This window comes from Falco cherrug, chromosome 2 (genome assembly GCF_023634085.1).
Source record: "Falco cherrug isolate bFalChe1 chromosome 2, bFalChe1.pri, whole genome shotgun sequence".
In the NCBI taxonomy this organism is placed as follows: Eukaryota; Metazoa; Chordata; class Aves; order Falconiformes; family Falconidae; genus Falco; species Falco cherrug.
In genome coordinates, this window is record NC_073698.1 from 16,114,613 (window position 1) to 16,136,197 (window position 21,585).

Sequence of the window (21,585 nt, forward strand, 5' to 3'; positions counted from 1 at the left end):
TCAAACTGAAAGAAATAAATAATACTGTTTTATTTAAAGCACTAACCAGCAGTTTTGGTCTGCATGCTGGGGCAGGGGGAGACATTTTAAAACAAAAATAAGACTCAAAATTGAATTACTGTGTGGTTTACCATTTGACAGATAGTATGTGCCAACACTTTATCATATACCTGAAATACTGCAGTATTCACATGTTCATTTAATAAAGGATAAACTAGCTAAAGAATAATAGCTCAAGGGTTTCACATACAAAAAAAAAAATTACCACGAGAGAGTTGTTGTACACCAGTTGCTCCTTAGAAGCTACAAGTTACCCCCTCTGTGCTCAGTCCCAGAAAAAAACTACCTCTATTTCATTTCTTTGGAGAGCAATACTATTACTCCTGCTGGCATTTACCACTGAATGCTGAGACTTAGGAGCAGACCTATGGAACAGCTGCTGCACTGTGAGGGAAATAGGACTTTAGCATAACTGCTTGATTGACTTTTGCTTGATCTGAAATCTGGTTAACTAAATGCTTACTCCCTAGCAGTGCTACTTACCATCATTTGCTCTCAGACTTATCCTATGTCCTGCCTTTATTTTTTTTTTCCCTGGTAACTTTGAATCCCTCTAAAGCTAGTGGAAAACCAGAATTGTACTCTATGGTTTCTGGCTATGCATATTCATATATCACTGAATACAATATTCCATCTAGGCACAGAAATGAAATCACTTCTGTAGTGATTTATATGATTTTCTCTTTCGATTATAAGTTCTCTTCTGGGACCACACCATCAGAAAAACACAGTAGAAGAGAATACATTTGGAATTAATTAAAACATGTGAAGGAAAAGTACTTGCTTCATTCTAGAGGGGTTCTGTGATCCTAAAGTTGTATAAATGGTAATGAGAAAATCTGGCAGCCTCTTTATTCCTTCCACAGTTCAATACAAGGTGCTTAGTTTGCTTTGGGGTTATAGAAAATAAGGAAGGCTTTTTTCTGAAAACGGAATAGATGCTTCTTGGATGTTAAGATACATGAAAAAACAGTATTTGAACCACCTGAGACTGCACTTAGAGATTTATTTTTGTAATAGAAAAAAATCCTTTTATTATACCAAACAAAACCTGACATTAATTGAAGTTTTGAAATATCCTGCTAGGAATTGCTTTGCAAGCATTTTGGATATTGCTGATAGGTTTTGATATTATATAATCATCATATGCTAAATTAATCTGTCATGGATAGTTCAAACTTAGATTTCTAGTTTCATTGTAATAAGAAAGATTCAGGAAATATTGAAATATTGAACTAAAGTTACAAAGAGTGTATGAGTAATTTTTAATTTTATTTTGTAATATTAATCTTTTCTGGGTTAGGGTATTTGGACTTGTAGACTACATTATTGGTATAATATAAATTATTGATATAGTGTGATTTTTTTTTTTTTAATGTCATACACCATTTCAGCTTTCATATGTGTTTTCCCAGTTGTTATAACTGCCATATCTAACTAAAGCTGTGTCATTAATTCATACACTGAAAGCTGCTTTTAGCGAGTTTAGATCTTGACTATTAGCTGTTTTGGAGAAGAAAAATCAATCCTAATTGCAGGAAGCATGTTAAAGACCATGTTATGGGGGGTAGGAGGGAGGCAACAGTTGGGAAAGCGTGGGTGTTGGCCTGAGCCACGAAGAGACAAGTAGGTAGATTTTATACCATCCTGGAGCTGATGGTTGTCTTCTCACTGTAATCCAGCTGGCAAGTGACAAATGCATGGATTATTTTGGCCTGCCAGGCAGGAAAGATAAAGTTTTCTATTGAGTTGGTGATGGCTTTGGCCATCCAAGATCAGTAAGTAGTAAAACAACTTTGCATCACTTTGACAAATGAAGTCATTGTATGTTACTGGAGTTGGGATAGGGGAGGAAAATGAAGATATTATAGCTAATCTGTTACAGGATTTCTCTAGAAAATTTCTTCAATTCTCCAGAAATTTTCTTCAATTTTTCCAGAAATTTCTTCAAGAAACCTCACTCCCATCTTTCTACAGCTTACCTTAAACTTCCTTCCCTTCAAGATCTGATCTCTTCCAAGCATTATGGCAGTGGCAGTGAATGTACTAGTGACAAATGATCCAGTTAATAGAGTGGTCTCGTCTTTTGAGAGAGTGCTTCACTGACTTGCATCATATAAGATGAAAAAGAGAATAAGCATAATAATAGTTTTTACACTTCTGTTGTAAAATACGTTTTATGATCATTTTTATTGCATTTATTTCTGAAAGTATTTATTAAACAGTTGTGAATGAGCTATGTCTTCAGCTTGATGTAGAGCAGTGCAAGCAATTACAAACTTTGCTTCTGTGATCTAATGACAGTTTTTGTTATTGTGTATTTCTTAGTGCTGCTTAACTATATGAGTTCAGAATTAGTATCACCCATACTGGTCTTTTAATTGGGTGGAATATAAGCATCTGTGTTCCTGACAGTGTTTCTCTTTAGCAGCTACATTAAAAGTTTATTTGATGACAGCAATGGAATAATTACATTAAATACAAGTTGAAATGATTGTGTCTACTTTTATTACACAAAATAATTTATAAAATCTGTCCTAACCAGGATGCAGTTACTGCTATATGATAAAAGAGATTGTTACATAAAATCATTGAAAGAATCATGCAGACAAGAGTCATTAACTATGTACATTTTCCTAATGAAAATGGAAAGCAAAGATCTCCTAACTGATTCATAATCATTTGGGTTGAGGGCTCATAATCAGTGATGTGGCAGATAGAAAGGTCACCCATTAAATGTTTGAACATGGTGGAAACATTGTGGAGATATGTCTGACACACAGATGAAATAAAATAAACTGAGTGGTAATTGCTTGTATCTTGGATAATTTTGTCACTTTCAAGATGCTTCTTATGGAATTATTGCTCTGTCAGCAGTTCAAAGAATACAGTAAAGTACTTTTTAAACAGATATGGATGTCTGGCAGGTGCTTTGTTTAATGAGAGTGTAGCTTCCAAGGTTTTTTATTCCGTGACTAGAGTAATTTAATATTCTTCTAGTAGTTGGTATTTAGAAAGGAGCATGATTTGTCTTTCTCTGTTTAGTGATAGCTTGTAGAATCTTAGTCTCTGATTATTTTCTGGTGTAGTATTTAATGCTAATCTTTCTGTGCAGAAGCATATGCTTTGCAACTACTTATAAAGTAGGTTGTACAGTAATTTAATGTTTATAAGACAGTACCATAGTCAAGATTGTGACTATACCGTGTAAAGAAATTTTACCACAGAAGTGCAGTATGAAAGTTTCAAAACAAAGGGTTCTAAGTGTGAACTGTCACATAACCACTCAGTTACCTAAATAACTTGCTGGAAAATAATAAATTCCTTAGTCTGAGTTTGTTAGTGTTTTTGAGTATCAAACTCAGATTTCATTACTTAAGACACATGGTGCAAGGTGTGTCTCACTTCTCATGTTGGCACATAATGTGTTGTGTTGATAGGAAAGTCCAAGCTTGCTACTCCTAGTAACAGGCTTCATAGCTACATGTAAGACAAGGTGTAAGAAGTAGGTTGGGGCATGTGTTCTGTGAGGATAATTGAGGCCGGCTATTCTCCCAACCTCTTAGTTTCATTTATTACCAAATATAACAGAGGCCAGTTTTTATCAGAAATTCTGTGAATTCAGGTCTCAAACTAATGCACTAAAAATGACAGCATCAACGTAATACTAAGAGGTATTTTAAAAAAAACAATTGTTGATAAGTACTTATAAAAACTCTTACTGCAGATTGAAAGTCAAGTGTTTCATGAATTTAATATGCAGGTTACATAAAAGAATGATCTTAAAACATACTCAGAAGGAATGCAGTTATTTGCCTGAACTTGGTAAAGCAAAGACAGTAATGACAACCGTTTTGATGGAAAACATAAACTTTCCTGTTAGTAAAGGAAACAGTTGCAACAGAATGTTAGAAACTTGATAAAAGTTCCATGGTACAAAGTGAGCTGCACCGTACAAAGAATGGAACAGATGTTTATTTAGGATGGACGCGTCACATTACACACAAACTGCTCGGGTTTTTTATACTTTTATATGGTGTTTATTTTCTGTTGACCAGTTTGAAATAGTTGAAATTAATATTAATCTTTTACAGTATATTTACACAAACATTTTTTTTCATTAATCATAATAATTAAAAAACCCACATTATCTCAAAATGTTGAAAAATCAGGCAAGAACTCCAAGATTCTTTGGTTGGTTTATTTCTTCTTCTTCTTCTTTTTTTTTTTTTTTTTTTTTTTTTTTTTTCCTCTTTTAGAACTGGGTAGAAAAAGCTGAAAAACAGAAACTGTTGTCAGACACCCTTGACCTTTCAGAGCTATTTCATCCAGACACATTTCTCAATGCCTTACGCCAGGAGACTGCAAGGTGAGAGAAAAATAATCTACCTATTTGTGCTAATATGCCATTGTTCCCTATTCATGAAGATGGTTATTTCATTTTCAGGACACAGATTTGACAAATTATGTCAATTGCTGTCATTAGTCATCTCATTTTTATTACTTGCACTGAAGTAGAATAGCTGTGAGTTACTTGTTTAAATGCTGATGATTATTTTTTTAATAGATGAAATTTAAAATTTATACTTCTTCAAAGTAAGACTTAGTATGATATGGTGCACATTGAAAATACATTGGCTTTGGTTTTGTTTTTCATTTCCTACTGTTATATGTCTCTAAGATAGACTGTGTGTATGTTTCCCTTGCAGAGTAATGAGCTGTTCAGTGGACAGCCTTAAATTTACAGCATCATGGAAAGGGCGAATAGAGGAAGGCAAACTCCAAGTTAAGGTATTTTACTAGGATGTTTTACTAGAATCTTACGAGGACGTTTTATAAGTACAGTCCAAGTCATCTGTCCATAAGCATTATGGAAAACTGAGCTATAAATACATCGGCGTACATGAGATATAAAGGCTGATTAATGGTATATAGCTACAAAAACAATAGTGCAAAAATTGCACAGAAATGGGAGAAGGAAAGCAGTTATCTTTTTACCCCTCCCTAGTCATAGTGCTTATATAAATTATTCTTGCTCCATTCTCTTCAACCACCTCTTAGATAAAAAGTGAAGCTGCAATTTGATTAGTTAATACCTAACTGTTGTCCAGAAAGTAGTTCAGAAAGACTTGTGGCGTGTAGCAAGAAGAAATACACATGTAAATCTGTAAGTCTAATGCCATGTGTTAGTATTTGTGAGAAAATTTCTCTCTGAAAAGAGACTTCTAACAAGTAAGCAAGCCAAAGTAAACTATACTATGACTAGCTTTTGATATGCTAAAGACCTAACAATTTTTTAATAGGCACTTAGGGCTACAGCCAGCAGCCATAAAGTAACTAATGAGTGCTTAGACAGCAAAGTAGAAATAAATCTTCAAATGGTTTAGTTTAGCTTCTTAACATTTCAGTTGGCACTGTCACTTTGGCTGAATCCAGATCTCTTTGCAGCCTTTTCATACTTAATTTTGTAGGGAATTCGCAAAGTAAGTTCTCTATGCTTATGCCTTTCAACAGGTACGTTGGTCCCATGATGATACCGCACAGCTCACAGCGCTGTGCTCAGCACAGAGCGTGGCACTTAAGACTGCATTCTTAGAGAAACACGGGTGAATAATGCAGGGCACTCCCCATGCAACTGTATACTGATGTGCAGCTAAAGCAGAAAGATTGCCAGCCTAGAAACGGGAAAGCAAGTGGCATGGCACCTTCTCTAGGCTGATAACGCAGGCAGACACAAGGCTGTGGGATTTACTAGGGTTCTGGGTTGGCTGCTGACACTATCTAAAATTATTAATAGAGAATGTGTAAGAATTCATATTTCTAAAATATTAATAGATTGTAAAGCCAGACAAGAGAACTGTAATAATCCAATCTGACCTTTACACAATACAGTCTTTTGAACTTTGTTGAATTAATTCATGTTGGAGCTAGAGAATATATTTAAAAAATTATTCAATCTTTATATTTAAATAAGAGTAATGGTTGCCTACTTCATTTAACGACAAGCAGATGGGAGTCTAGAACCTGGAGATAAATAAACCAAGGGACTTTCAGGGCACTTTGATTCCCTGGGTTAAACCTGAGATATGATAAAAACCTTGGAGCCTGTAAATCATATGTTCTGAGCTTCCAAATTCAGCCAAGAATTCTATGTTCATAGCAGTGAGCCAAAATTGAGTTTCACATCTCAAACCAGTCATTCTAGCAGGCTAACTATCAGCTGCAGATCCTAGAAGCCTGGACTTCTTCAAAACCGTCCTACTGTCTTTGAAAAATGTCAGAAGTTAATGTGAAATACCTGAACTTCATGCATGAATACAATCATGTAGGTACTGTCATGTGCTAAAAAATATTACAATATTTTACAGTTGCTAGACTGAAATAGCTGCTTGGAAACTAAAGAAACAAAGGGTTATTAGAGGAAAGAGTTTTATAACAACACTCCAGTTAGGGGTATTGAAACTTACAATTCTTTGTTATGTGCAAATTTATGTGGTAATTTTTGGTAATATTAGTTAGCACTCGCTGTTATATGTAGGCCAAAAGGTTAACATATTCTCTATTACTTCACAAGAATGAGTCCTATGTTCCAAGAGGAATCAAAAATAAAAGGACAATTTTGTTTGAAAAGCATATTTATTCTCTGCCACAGGAGTAGTAGAAGCAGTTAGGTGAGTGGTTGTTTTTAACAAAAGGTGAGAATCCTGACAAGTTTACTCACCTGATTTGAATATTATCCTTTCCTCAGTAAAAACAATATTCAGTGATTCTGCATTAGTAAGTATTCATCAGCATCTTCCCTGCTCCTTTAAATCTTTGATGTACAGAAAGGCTGTAGAATGCTTTGCCATGCTGAATATTTATATTCCTTTCCATGATTCCTTCCTCATGCTCATGGAGAACGGGGGAGAAACTTTCACATTAGTAAAGCTAAATACCACATGGACTGTAACTAGAGCATAAAAATGTCAGTGATTCAGAAAAATCATCGTCTAAAATATGTCTTGTTTGATAAAGATCCTCTGGATTTCACGTTAAGCTTGGTTCACATGAACAATATGAATTTTAATACTGGTAAGGTTAATATTGTATGTTCAGTTTCAAGAATTCAGGCTAATCTTATAGAATGAAAAGCTCTTTTGAGAGGGGTCTCAAAAAAAAAATCAATCAGCAGAATAGATAACTCCTTAAACACATTCTGTGGTGAGATAGCTGAGACCCTGTTTTATCCCACTTGACTTCAGATACCCAAATTAGAAACTGGAGTTTACCAGCCTCATTTTGTCAATGAAGAAAGGCATGCACCAATTCAGATCTTAAATGAGTAAAAATGAGTTAATGATGCCAAAAGGGCACAAAGTAACTGCTCAGAGACCAATGGTTGGCTTTAAGCAGCAAAGGTATTTATTTTGTGCAACATTGGGGAGCTAGCTGGTTTGCACCAGGCAAACTAGCTCTGAAGTTTTCAGTGAAAAAGTCAGGTAATTTATACAGTTTTCATGAGAGGTTACAACATCTTTACATACTTATTCATTTAATTTCAACATCTAATCATCATTAAGCAGCTTTCAGGAGTTATCTGTCTTTCTCCACTGACGGGAGGAAATCTACAATTGGTATGGTCCTGCCATAGTAGTTTTGCTCAATTACCCAAAGGGAAAAGGTTTTGTTTTTTTTAAAACCTCTCACATTTTGGAAGTTTAAATAAACAGGTGTCGTGGAGCTGTAGGGCTCAGGGAAAGAGTTATTTAAAGATTTTCCAGAATATATGCAAGTAATATGTTAAGATTATATAGTGCTATTATGAAGAACACCAGTTATATACTTGCTTAAGGATTATGTCATCATTGTGTAAAAGCACCAGTGCTTATAAGAAGATCTCTTTTATAGAAAGTCTAATCCATGAACAGAAAATCTTACATAGGAGTAAAATAGAAGAAAACAAAGTATGATCACTACAGGATGTTGTAAAACAAAGGTGGAAAGTGGTAGCAAAAAAGTCTGCTTTTGCTGGCATAGGTTACACGTAATCCAGTTAAGTACATACAATCCTCAGTGAACTGGGCCACTACAGGTGTGACGTGTATCTCAGCCTTATGCTTAACTGTAACTTCCTCGCTGAATATACTTCTGTCTACAGATAAGGCTACTAAGAATTTTTTCCCATTTAAAAATTCAGTTCATAAATGAAAGTAGAACCGTTTCCATTTCAGATGTGTGCAGAATATGATAAATAAAAAAAAATGTAAAATGTTTCTTGGCATCCTATTGTGTATGCATCTATTGATGTATTTATTTAATAGTATATATGCATAGACATAACTTCTGTATGTCACAGGTTTTTGAGTTCCCTTGGAAATTTTCTTTTCATTATGATATATCATGTTTCAGCTTAGAACCTACCCGATCATACATCTTTGTCTATAATATACACTGAGATATACCCAATCCCACTGTTTTCCCCCTCCTTGGCGACTTCCAGTTTTCAGATTATATTATCAAAGTGGCATGAACCTGCATCCATTTCTCTTTGCTAAGTCACCCTCTTCTTACATAAGATAGATCTTCAAACTATCAATTTGTGATAAAATAATTGGTAGAAGTGGTAAATGTGATTTATTTTTTTCAGAAGATTTGATTTGTTGATACTGCATAGTCCTTCTTCACATGATTCAGACTACAGGTTTAAAATTGGATTTCTCACATCCCCTGCAAGAACCAGATCATGGTATTCTGATGTTTATCTATCTGAATTTATGCTAATGGTGCTATTTCACTTTGTGTGACTATTTCCACTGAGAGACTGGATTCTGTACTCACATGATTGGGAGACACTTTTTTTGGATATGGCAGAGTTGTCCTCAAGTCCCTGAATCAATGGATATTTAATTATTCAAATGGAATATCTTTATTGAAGGATTAGAACAATTAGGAATATGTATGAACATTAAATTTACACCTAAGATTCACCACATACTTTATAACTTTCTTAGTTACACTATCAGTTAGTGACTGTTTTGAAGACATGTTCTTTGAGATTTTTTTTTCTTACCTTTAATTTTAGAAGTTTTTCCTGGCTTAGAATTTGTTCTGATAAGAAAAAGAAGGTGAAAATCTCATTATGATCTGTATGATGAAAATGCTTTTTCAGTCTTCCTGTATTTTTAAAAAATGGCATCATGCTTCAGCAATTGTAGACAGTTGGAATGATCTGTGTGCCAAAAATTTCAAATAATATACCCCGTGATCATCTGTAAATCAGAAGTACGAAATGCTAGAACTGTCAAGGTAACTACAAAGTAGGCAGAGGAGCTCTCAATCAGGCCAACAATATACCTTAATCTGGGTGGGTTATCAAATCCAATGTTAAATTATCGGTGTTAATTCAGGTGATAGTTTAGTTATATGATGTGAAGTAGGTCTCTCCTAGGCTGATGCGATGAATATTTAATTTAGAATCAGTCTGTATAAAATTACACCTTCTTTAATACAGCTTCAGATTGCTTTAGTGAAAGGTACTGAAAATGTATGGCTGTTGCAGTATAATCACATACTGATATGCACATAGAACTCTTTGCTTTGTGCACTGATTGTACTTTAGTACAAAAGCAGGTAGTCATTCCTCTTCATGTGCCATTTTCGGTTATTGTAGAAAAGAGTGAAAGAAAGGAACAGACATGGCAAGAAACTTTCTGGGTAGTAAGTGCTATGAGCTTTGGTAGAGCTTAATATAAATAGTGAAAAACAAAAATTTATCGCATGACTGTATTCAAATACATAATATCAACATTGATATGCTCTCAGCAATTGACAGAAATACTATTATAAGGCATCCTAAGAGGTCTTTTTTTACAATATACTTCCATCATGAAATATAAAGAAATAAATGGGGGAGGCCTGTTGAGGTAATGAAGTGAAAATATGACTTCCTGAAGTCTGCTATAGTTTATATAATATCATGGGAAATTATGACATTAAATAGTAAGGAAAAATTAATTGCAGAGAATTTGAAATTTTGGAAACAGAGATGCTTTGGACCATGGTGTCAGCACACTTTCTACAAATATATTTTAAAGAAACATAATCTGTAATGTGTAACAATAGCTTTTTTGAAATTAAACTATTACAATAGTTGCAAAATGCCAAACACCTTGTAAGAATTAAACTTCTAAATATCATGGTTAACTCCAGCCATTAGTCTGAGCTGAGTTGCAAAAATGCTATGCATGCTAATTATAGATACTGTGAAATCCGTGGCCTTCGTATTAGTTGTAATTTCTTCACACTGTTTGTCAGAGAAATGAGAACATGGCTGTGGGAGTACTCAGCCAAGCAGTATCTGAAAGTACATTGTTCTGGTGTTTTATTTTTTTCAGTGTCTTTTAATACTGGATCAAAGTAAAAATTTTGGTCTTCATCTTTAAAGGAGTTTCTGTGATTGGTTGAAGTTTTCCAGAAGATCAGATGTTCTTATTTTACATAACTATAATGTCAAAGGAACTACCATTATCAAAAGAAGAAATGTGGGTGCAGGAAAAAGAGGTTTTTCAATAGCAACCCACTTCTTTTAGAGATGTTCAAGATGGCCTTTGAACACCCTAACAATAAAATTTAAAACCTTTTCATCAGACCAGTCTTCCCTTAATAAGTTTGCCAAACTCTCATATTTATCAAACTAAACTCCATAGCAAAATCCCTGTGGAGTGCAGGAAGGGCAGAAAGAAGAACATGAGATTAATCTTTCTAATATTTGTGTGATAGGGATAAGTAAGAGCTTTGAAAGCATTCAATCAAAAGTGTAGTGAGGTAAAGTGTAATATAGGACCTGTGCACATAATAAATTGAGGTCTTAAGTATCAATGTTAACAACAGAGAGCAGTAGGAAGGAGTGTGTGGGGAAGCCTCAGTATAATCATTATTAAGACTTTGTTCCTTTTATGATTTTTTTTCTTCATATTCTTTGTTCTTGCAAGACAGAAGAAGTGGCACTGGAATATGTATAGGCTGTCATTAAAGACTGGCACACAAACTTCTCTTTTACTAGATAAAGCCATCTTTTTCCAAGATATCTCTATGTGGAGAGATTTTGAGTTTGAAAAGAAACACTATAAAATATCAAATGTCAACACTGTACCTGAAAAGCAACAGACCTGAAAATCTTAGGGAAGATTTAAAGGAAAGATCACAATAAACTTGGCAGGAGAAGGAATAGGAGTAGGGAGAGGAGTGTCACACTTTCATAATGAGGAAAAGACCTTAAGCTTTTGACAAGAGGTTGAAGCAGAAAAAAAGTTTTTGCAGTTCCAAATCAAAAGTCTGAAAAATTTAATCTATTCATTTCACTGAGGCCTTGTTATAAAAATTTGTGGAAGTTAAAGTTATACCACTCTAAGCTTTCCATTTCAGGTTGTTTTGGTTCAGGTTATCCACAGTTTTGGAGGCTCTACTGTGAGTCCTAGTCTGTATGGAGCACATATTGCTTTGAAGAATGTTGCCACTTCTCTGGTCATTGTCTGTTCAAGGAGAAACACAGCTGTTTTCTGTAGCTTTTTAAAATGCAATCTTTTATAACCTTTTTTTCATGTTAGGATACGTATATACGCATCTTGCACATTTTAAGAGTCCTCAGCTCAGGGTAAGAACAGAAATATGACTTCAGAGAAGCAAATTTTTGAAGATTGCAATGCCTGCCTACAATCAAAGGAATAATTAGTTAATAAAAATGCAAAATGTAAACTTAGCTACTGTACAGTTAGTAGAGTATTAACAAAAAGACCTCAACACTTTGGAAGAAAGCATTGCTTTTCGAGCATGACAGTAACCTCCCTTGTGTTACTGCTTAATTGCAACTTTTCTTGTCAAATAAATAATTTTAGAATACTGTAATTACCTAGAACAATTTATTTCCATTACATCTTCTGTGATACCAGTCTTCATTGTAACATCATACTTTAACCACTTTTTAAAATTTAGTACACTTTTAGAAATTTCTTGCAAGAGATAATGTATTCGAAAATGGTACTTTTCTCCATTTTGGTTTTGTGGTCACTCATCCAGTTTCCAACAGCATTGCATTTCCTAGTTCCAGTGCTGCTTTATGAACATTGTGTTTGGCGAAAGCCTAGGTTGTTATTAGGTGTTTAATTCAGGGCTTTAGTATGATAATATAATAGGCACATGACTTGCAGATTGTAACTTGTTAGACATCTTCTCCAGCTTAAGATTTAGCCTTTTGAAAAGGTGCATGAAAGTTATTACTGAGTTCAGTTTTATTATTGCTGAAATTGAAGTTCTCACTGCAGCAGGCCAAACTGACTATTATTATCGTTATTATTATTTATACTGGCAAACTATAATTATTTGTACTGGGAAAATAAAATGATCAACAGATACTGAAAATTTTACTTGGAAGAAATCCAGAACAGATATCATTGTCATTAATATATGCAGATCTTCAGTGAAGAAAAAAAAGGAATGTTGATTTCTGAGGCTGAAAGTACTTAATTAAAAAAAAAAAAGCACTTAAACCACGTTACATATAAGCATTGTGTAGTTACATATAGAAGCATATGGGATTCTTATTTAATGTTTCCAAACAATAGTTTAGGTAAGAAGTCTTGAGTTATGTTAAATAAAATCTTCTTTCGTATTATTTCAATATATTTTGTTTGCCACTGCAGAAGCTGTGTAATTGTGCATTCCATTCTTTGAAAGCTGTGCTGAGACTTCCAAGCAGAAAGTCATGCTTATTTCAGTGATTGTTCTCTTCTGACATTGTAATGATTGTGTACTTGGCTGTTGCTATTGTATTTCCATTAGTCTAATGCCAGGCAACTGCAGTTTCATAAATGATGACATTTACAGGTATTTTTCTCTAACAGTTAAAATAATGTGAATCCAAATCAGAGGAAGTTCACATTGAATCATGGTCCAGATCTTGCTTTTAAATCATGTTTCCTATTCTCACACAGAACATTACAATAATTAGTTTCCTGTTCTTCTAAAATTTGGTCACAGTAAAAGGATCAGTGTTTATTAAAGCATAGTGTAATCATTACTGACATTTCAAGTCTGTTATATATGTTTGAATATTTTATATTTCCATGGCAGATCAGTGGCTTACAACTGGAAGGTTGCAGTTTTGATGGAAATCGACTTTCAGAAAATCTGCATGATTCTCCCAGTGTGTCATCTGTTCTCCCTTGTTACATGGCCTGGATTCCACAGGTACTAAATTATTAAAAGCCCTAAACTTTCAAGACCCTTAATTTGCTTTTTTCTGTGTAGTAGCATTTCAGTATGATATTGCTGACCTGTTTTCCTCCTCATTTCAAAATAAAAACCCCTGTCTTTAATAGGAAAAGCAGTTACTACTTTTATGCAAAACAAACTTACTATCATTTTCTCAATATTTGTTAGCTACTATTGTTTAGATTAAAACAAGGGCTTTATTTCACTCATACTTTTCCTTCCCTGTCTTTTAAAAAACATTAACGTATTTTCAAAAGTTTATTTAGTAAATATATACATGAGTTTGGGAGTTTCTTCCTAGAATATATTTTTTTCGCATTTTAAACATTAAATTTAAATGCAACAGCAATAAAAGGATAGCAAACATAATGTGATCTGTACACAAAGGAGGCCTTTCCCCTACTTACACTAATTTAAAAAAATGCCAATGCTTGCAGAACTATGTAAGATGAAAGTGAAGTAATCTGAACAGTACAAGTTCTTACTGCTTCTCTCAAATTATAATAGCAATCTCTGAAAAATAAAGGAAAAAGTTGCATAGAACTTATCCAAGAGTGTGTATGAATTACAAATTCATATGCTTACAGTCTTATAGCTAAAAGAAAGGTTATGGTAGAGTTCATCTCATCTAAATTTAGCTGTCTAAAAGTTTTACCTGGTATGACTTAGTTGCCTTAGCTCCTTCTTTGGTCTCAGTAAAAGATAGGCATCTCAGGAAGTCCACCCCATCATAAGGTTAACTGGGATAAATGTCTGTCTAGATGTGGCTCTAGAGAAAGCCTAGACCTCTAACTCTGGGACAGACAGGTGAGAAACCCCCCCACATACAGATTTTACACCAAAAATCAAATGTAAATGTAGACAATGAGAAACAGGTGTGGATGCAGTTTTTCCCACTTCTTTATCACAATAAATCTCAAATTATCGGTTTATAAAAAATGAAAAATAATGTCACCTTTTATCCTGTCCTGTAGACATTAACTCATCAAGAAAATGAATTTATTAACTGGAGGAGTTTGTGATTTGGCAACGTAGAGAACTCTGCAGAGTTCTTTTGAGAAGGCTAGATTTGGTTCGAAGAATGTTAAAACATTCACTGGACCCAAGTAGTTGAAATTTCAGTTAGAATTGAGTTTATTTGTTATAATAAATTATGGCAATCATGAGATCTGTGGTATATTGTGATAGATGTTGTGCAAGGATTGCTAACACACTACTGTATCACTCTTCCCCCCCCCCCCCCCCCCCCCCCCATTTTTATTTGTAGCACTGGAAGTATAGCATTATATTATAGTGCAGCATTAGGAGTATAGTGGTCAAGATTAAGGCTTTGAACACTCAAGTAAATACTAGCTGGCATCTGTACTACTGCTCCCAGCTTTGATAGTTAAGAAAATACTGCAAATAAATAAATAAATAAACCCCACCACCAAACCACTGCAAAATGTATTACAAAGTTGACCAGTGAGATTTTTTTTCCAGCTCTTTAGTATTTTACAAGATTTGTTTTGTTCAGAGAAATAATTTCTAGTTTACTTGAAAAGTGATGCATGCGATAAACACTGAATTGCCAAACATCTTTAATATATAGACTCAGTGGTGGGTGGGGAAGGATGGTAATATACACAGTTTTACATGGTAGCACCAAATGCTTATCTTACACACACTGAAAATCAGGACTGCTAAGTAATCCTCTCTTTGCCCTGAAAAACATTCATCATGTGTTAGAGACAAAACAGATTCTTAAGTGTTTTTTCTGAATGAGTCTATGTTCTTTACATTTCAAAGGTAAGATTGGCAAGTTATATGTGACATCAGCAGAGAGCTTTATAAAACATAGAAGTGAGATAGTTCAATGATCAGGGAATTAAACTTCTTCCAATTAACTTCATATTCGAAATGAATAGCAACTGAAATCTTTGTGTTGGAAAAAATATAATTATTTTCAAATGCAAACTAAAACTTGTCAGCTGCCCCGATTTAAAATATATAGTATCTCTAAGGAGAGCATTTCTGAATTTTTCTGCTCTTAAGTTGTTTTGCTATGAGCTTCACTGTAAAAATTGACCAAAATCAAACGCTGTACTCAGAAAGCAAGGCAGAGTCGGGACATTATGCACTTCCCTTATCTCATTCTCCTCTCCTTAGGAGAAGAGTGCATCAAGTAGAACATATTATCTTATGATTCTCAGGTTTTTAATTTGTTTTCTTTTCCCCACAAATATCTCTTAGGAAATCTAGTGAGCAAAAATCTGTATATTTATAATGCAATGCTTTGACGTCATTTTCAACCAAAGTAAAATAAAATGAATTCTTGTGTGTGTGTCTGTCTGTCTGTCTATGAGTCTGTGTGTGCGTGCAGCGGGAAGCCAACCCAAAAAATGTAGGATTTCTCTGAGAACCCCCTCAAAATGCTGCAGTGCTCAAATTGGAGTATTTTGAGCTACTAACATGATGCTTATTCTCATTAACCTGTGAAGATCCTTTACAGTTTTGATCCACTGATAGATCCCAAGCTGTGAAGGATGTCACTAAGGGGGGTGGAGCTGTGTGTGAGGCAGTCTAGGCAAAGAGAGTTTTTGGACTGTACGCAAGCCAAGGACATAAGGATTTGTGGTTCAAAAAGACTTCCACAGAATGGTTTTAACCCTGAAATAATGTGATTCCTTAAAGCATCAGTGGGGTTGGGAAAGATGTGAGAACAGCTAATTTGACCCAAAAAGGTGTAAAAAGAGGTCCTTGAAAGCAAACTGGCCAACTTTTGGCCTCTCAGCTTTGGCAAAACTTAAATTCTCTGACTGACAGTTCCCTTACAGATTGGCCAGCATTTTGTCTTCTTCAGTAGGGTTAACCAAGGGATAATAAATATAATCCTTCTGAGAACAGCTGAGTTCTGATGACATACTTGTGATTATTAAGTTGTTCTATACAACTTGTAGAGTGCACAGGCCTTCTGCAAGGATTTAAACACTGATGGTCAAAAGACATGGGAAGCTGATTTTCAAAAGGAACAACAAAATTCTTCAGAAATGGCTTACACTTGATATTACAAGGCAAAGTGCTTGAAACAGTTATTGTTTGCATGTTCCCTTTTTCCTGTTTTCAGTTATTTTCTAATATTGAAGCTTCCCTAACTCACATTTGATGTGATTTGCATTAAAAAGACCCCTGTTTTTGTTTCAAATTCCTTTCTGACAAGTGAGCTGGTTTGTTGTTTCATGAAAATCTTCTGACATTTTCCTCTTGAGAGAAAGGGATATTTTGAGTGTGACAGAAAACATGCTTAAAATAAATCAATTGAATCAAACCCCAGATTATTTACACGCAATAAATACATCATGGGTTGAAACCCAAATTACCTGCTCTAAGAAGTCTAGACTGAGTCTGAGCTCAGTTCTATAGCCATACATAGGGACAATGCCCTGTGCAAAGCCCTAGAAGGGAGCTACGTCCAAGGCACACACTGTAGTACAGAGAGGAGCGATTACTGTGCTCAGGCTAGAGCATTGCTTGCCCATCAGGATACGGACTGAGAGGTAAAACCATGGTTCCAACCAAGGGCCTTCCCTGAGCAGCGTTTACAATGCAATTGTAATTTGTAGTAGTAGTACTGCTAATATTGTGCAGTAGAAAGGTACATGTGTAGAAAAATACAAACTAAATTAATTCAGCTGGAAGTTCAAAGCACTCAGTTCAAATCTGAATCCTTAAAGTTAACTTGAGAATTTCCTATTTAAGCACTTAATGGAAATGTCCTGTTTTCCAGAAGGGGCAAAGAAACCCAATTGGGACTGTGATCAGTATTAGTATAAAAGGCATATAAAAACAATAATTAAAAAAAACCAAACATAAAAAAGTCATCAAACCTACTTATTTGTTTACTAATAATATAGCTTTTTACATATGATTGCATGTCTTGAAGTGCTAGAAGTATATGGGAAGTATTAGGGAACTGGGGCTTTTTAAGTCCTGGTCTAACTAAATTGTGGTTAATGCTGAGTTCCTCTTAATATCCTGCATTAAGGGGGGACCCTGTGAGGCTCTAATGTACGGTATAGTAGCTTTCTCTGTATCAGAGAACAATTTTAATATTTGGAGTCACCTACGTTAGAAATCACTGTTTAAATCCATAAAGTAGCCTGGTAAGTGTGGGGTAAGATTTTTTTCTTTGGCGTGGTTCCTGCAGTACCCCACTTGCCAGTATCCCAGACGCAGGTTGCAGCTGGGGCTGCGGCACAGGAGGAGCAGCAGGGTCGTGCGGCAGGGAGGGCATGCTGAGCACTGCCTGCCCCAGGGCTCCAGCCTGCCCCTGCGGTACAGGTCACTTCTCCTCTCTGGGAACTGTTCAGCACTTCCCTTGCCCCTGGTTTGCAGAAGCTTTCGACATGTAGTTTTGGGGGGTTTTAGCTGAATGAAGGTTTTGGTGTGTAGTTCATAGGATCACCCCTATTATATAGTGTCTTGTGTTTTCAGTTTAACAAACTGGAGGGAAAAAGTAGAGGCTTAGTTATGGAGTAATATAACAAATTTTCTGAAGTCTGCTTTGTTAGTAATCCGTCTTCTTTGTAGCCTGGGCCAAGAGTTACCTGTTCAAGCATGCGGTGTCTAAACTGTGTCTTAGGATCTACCTTCAGATACCGTATCACTGGAGATTATTCCTTCCTCATGCTTCATTTTCTGCTTAAGTGATAACGAAGTACTTGTTTGTTGGCAGAGCGCATATGGTCCATATTCTCCAGAGGAATGCATATTGTTACCAGTCTACGCTAGCATGGAGAGAGATCGTGTGGTGACAAATATTGATGTACCTTGTGGAGGAAACCAAGACCAGTGGATCCAATGTGGTGCTGCTTTATTTTTAAAAAATCAGTAACTTGAAACTGCATTAAATTAACTCTTGAAGTTAACCATTTCAACATCTCGGTTGTTTCTTATTAAAAGAAAACTTTAGATTCTTTCCTTAAACGTTTTTAAAAAAAACAGTTTATAAATTCCCATTTATTTTTTTAAGATATATAAAATTAATTCTATTTGAATAGACCTTCATAGTATCTTTGTGGGATATTGTAAAAGTTAACATGGCACTATTCAGCAAACTGTTGCTTTAGATTGTAAAGTGCTGTATTTCTTTCTCAAAATTGCTGAAATCTCTTCTGTTTTGCCCATAAATATTGAATATAAAATCAAAGTCAGTGCTTTTTCTTTAATCGGTTAGTTTCATTATCCTTTTTGAACTGTTGTTCTTATGCCTCTATTACTTAATAAAATAAAATGATAAAACTTACCTGTTGTAATTGAAATGGAATGTTTTACTTGAATATAAAAATCATGATAAATATTTCAGTCTGTTTTAATGATGTCTTACTTGTAATCATATTTCTTTGTATTTCTTTTCAATAATAGGAGCTTCATAAACTTAATGTGGAGTTACAAGTTCAGATAGACTACCATCATGGCTGTTATCTAGAAGTTACTGACAAAAAAATTTTTTGAAACTGTACTGAATTCCAGTAAGAATGTGCACATAAATGCCGGAGATAGACAATTCTTTAAACAAACGTAAATGGGTTTCACCCAGTTGTTAAGTGATTAACAACGGGATATAACAATGCTTTTGGTCTGTGATGTGAAATGACCCCTGGAGTCTTATTCTTAGTGCAGGATACTCAAGTTAGATTTCACTGATTCATGATGTATCATGTTGGGATGCTGCTGTAGCTTTGGCGTGCAGTTAAGACTCCCAAAAGAAGCAGGAAACCCAAAATCCAGCAGGAAGCATCATTACTGAAGAATAATGAAGTCTCAGCATAAGAACTGAAAATGTTTAATTTTGAACAGCAATTACAGAGTCACCTCATTGAGATATTTTTAAAAGCCTAAAGAATAAAAACACTTTCTTGGTGTGCTTAGAAAGCAAAATAAATGTCTTGGCTGTGATATCTTGGATAGATTTTATGTTTATTTTAAAGTAGTATTTAAATTAAGGCTATATTTCACTTGCTTGCTATTTTTCACGGGTGGTTTGAGGGAGGGAGAAGGAAAGCAGAGAAAAGATTAGCCACATCTCCAGGTTAGCATCCTGAAGGAAGTCTTTTCCTCTGTTCCACTATATTGTTCATCCCTTAAACCTAGTCTTATGTCTTCTATTTGGAAAGTTTCCCATTTCAGTTTTTCTTGTAATAGAAAGATGTTCTAAAATAATTGATACGAATGCAGGTACATTTTTCAAATTGAATCCTATCTAAAAGCAGAATAGAGATACTGGATACTTTTCAGATAATTGTCTCATCTTTCTTGATACATGAAGAATAAAAATGTAGCAAATTTGGAAAACAGTTGTCTGTGAAGAAATTTTGGAAGAAAATGGCAAAGTTTCAACAGAACAGAAAGCATTCGTATAAATGCATGTACAAGTTCTGTGAGGATAAAAAGCATGACTTTTCCAGAGAAAGTAATCTGTCATACTAGGTTTTCTTGTTAAGACAACACTGGAAGAGGAAACAAGTTTTACTGAGGGCAACTGTGCTTTCAATTCCCTAAGCCACATTTTAAAGACCATGTTGCAACCTTCCCTTTCGGATCCAGCATGCTTCCATAAAGCAGATTGCCTTTTAGCTTCTGTATTTCTCACAACTGAGGGATCTACTGGCTACTACTATTCCAGCTTCTTTTTTGCGGACAGGTAGAGAAATACAGATATTCAGATAACTACCTTAGGGGAAAAATGTCTGGAAAATAGATATCATGTTTTAACCTATCTTGCATAGGAAGTAGAAACCAGAAAGGTAGCAGGAGGGTTTGACCGGTCTTGCTTGTTACGGGAAATAAAAATCTACTGTAATGGGTTGTAGAAACCCTGACATAAAACACTAGTAGAATGTTGTAAGGATTTTCATGTTTTGATATGGATAGGGTTTTTTTCCTGTCCTGATTGTAAGCTTCAAAGATGCCTTCCATCCTGCCAAGTGTAAATATGAATATTATTTAGAGCCACTGGTTTCAAGTCTCTTCTTTTTATATATTTAGTCAGGAAGTCTTTACTGGTTCTATTCATATACAGATACTGACTTTATCACAAAATGCAGATATAACAGACTCCTCCAGACCTACCACACTATCTTTATTTCTATTTCAGGGTCAGGAACTGATTCGATTTCTTACTAATAACTTCTCTATATCCTAATCTTAAATCAGAACTGGCCTGTCTCTGCTCTGGAGGTTTATTACCTCTTGTATCTGTCACCTCCTACTGCCTCACGTACAGAATTGCAGAATATTTCTCAGCTCTCACCATCAAGAGTTTTGCCTTCAGGACATGGATTCATGTATTCCTGTCAGGGAGCCTTCTTTTTGTGAGTAGAAAGTACTGTTAGCCACGTTGATTAAATCCCCTTTTGTTTGGTTCACCTCTTGGTTTAGAGCCCTTCCACATTACCAAACTTGTCTGCTTGCTTCTGCTCTTTCTGAGTCCTTCCATGAATGATAAGAAAAAAACCAACTTCTTAATGTTTAGCTATAACTAGAGCATTGAATTGTAATTTTGTTTGGGCAGAAGTCCTTTGGGAGCTCATCTAGACTGTTCTACATTACAAATGTAGAAGGTGCTCTCTTCCTAGGTGGCTTTGATGTGCTCATTTTTTTTAGCATGGGATAAAAAAATGATTGAAGTAAATCTCAAGGTAGTTTGAGAGCTTGAAATCCAGTAGATTTTTAATGACATAATATTATCATCATAAAAAACTTGAGAGCTGTACGTTGTGTTCCCAGTGTATTAAGCAGTGTGTTTGATACTTAGTCAAAATAAGTGATTCACTGATCTTTCCTTCTCATGACTCTAGTCATAACCCTGATATTTTAGAAGGCTCCCAGGTGACCTAAAGAGGAAAAAGAGATTACTTGTCATGTTTTTATTGATATTTATTGGCTGTATTCATTGTAGAGTATGCTTTCTTTCTACACAGTGTTGTAATCTAAATGAAAGATACTATAGGTAACTACTACTGTATATCATAGGAATTATATTTTTGGTAGTAAAAGACAGAACTGTAGTGTTTATTACCACCAAAGTGCAGCTGTATCACAAGCATAGGCCATTCAGAACTATGAATCAGGAAACATAAGAAATAAAAACATCAAAAACACCTTAATGGTCTAACTAGCATTTTAACAAGTCTGTTCTGCAATTCAGTTTCAAGGGCATAGGAACTTGGAAAAAAATAATATATATACATATATATATATATAAATTATATATTTTATAAAGAGATCTCAGAA

At 34.9% G+C, this 21,585-nt stretch overlaps 1 protein-coding gene across 2 annotated transcripts in view; it reads left to right on the plus strand.

The window, feature by feature from the left end:
• DYNC2H1 (dynein cytoplasmic 2 heavy chain 1) overlaps positions 1-18,595 on the plus strand; it is a 177,938-nt gene extending 159,343 nt beyond the window's left edge. For both annotated transcript variants that reach the window (XM_055701234.1, XM_055701235.1), the window contains exons 86-89: positions 4,320-4,429; positions 4,770-4,851; positions 13,171-13,287; positions 18,026-18,595. In XM_055701234.1, coding sequence (XP_055557209.1) covers positions 4,320-4,429; positions 4,770-4,851; positions 13,171-13,287; positions 18,026-18,184 — 468 coding nt within the window. In that variant the 3' untranslated portion in view covers positions 18,185-18,595. The remainder of the gene's footprint in view (positions 1-4,319; positions 4,430-4,769; positions 4,852-13,170; positions 13,288-18,025) is intronic.
• Positions 18,596-21,585: the final 2,990 nt, after the last annotated feature.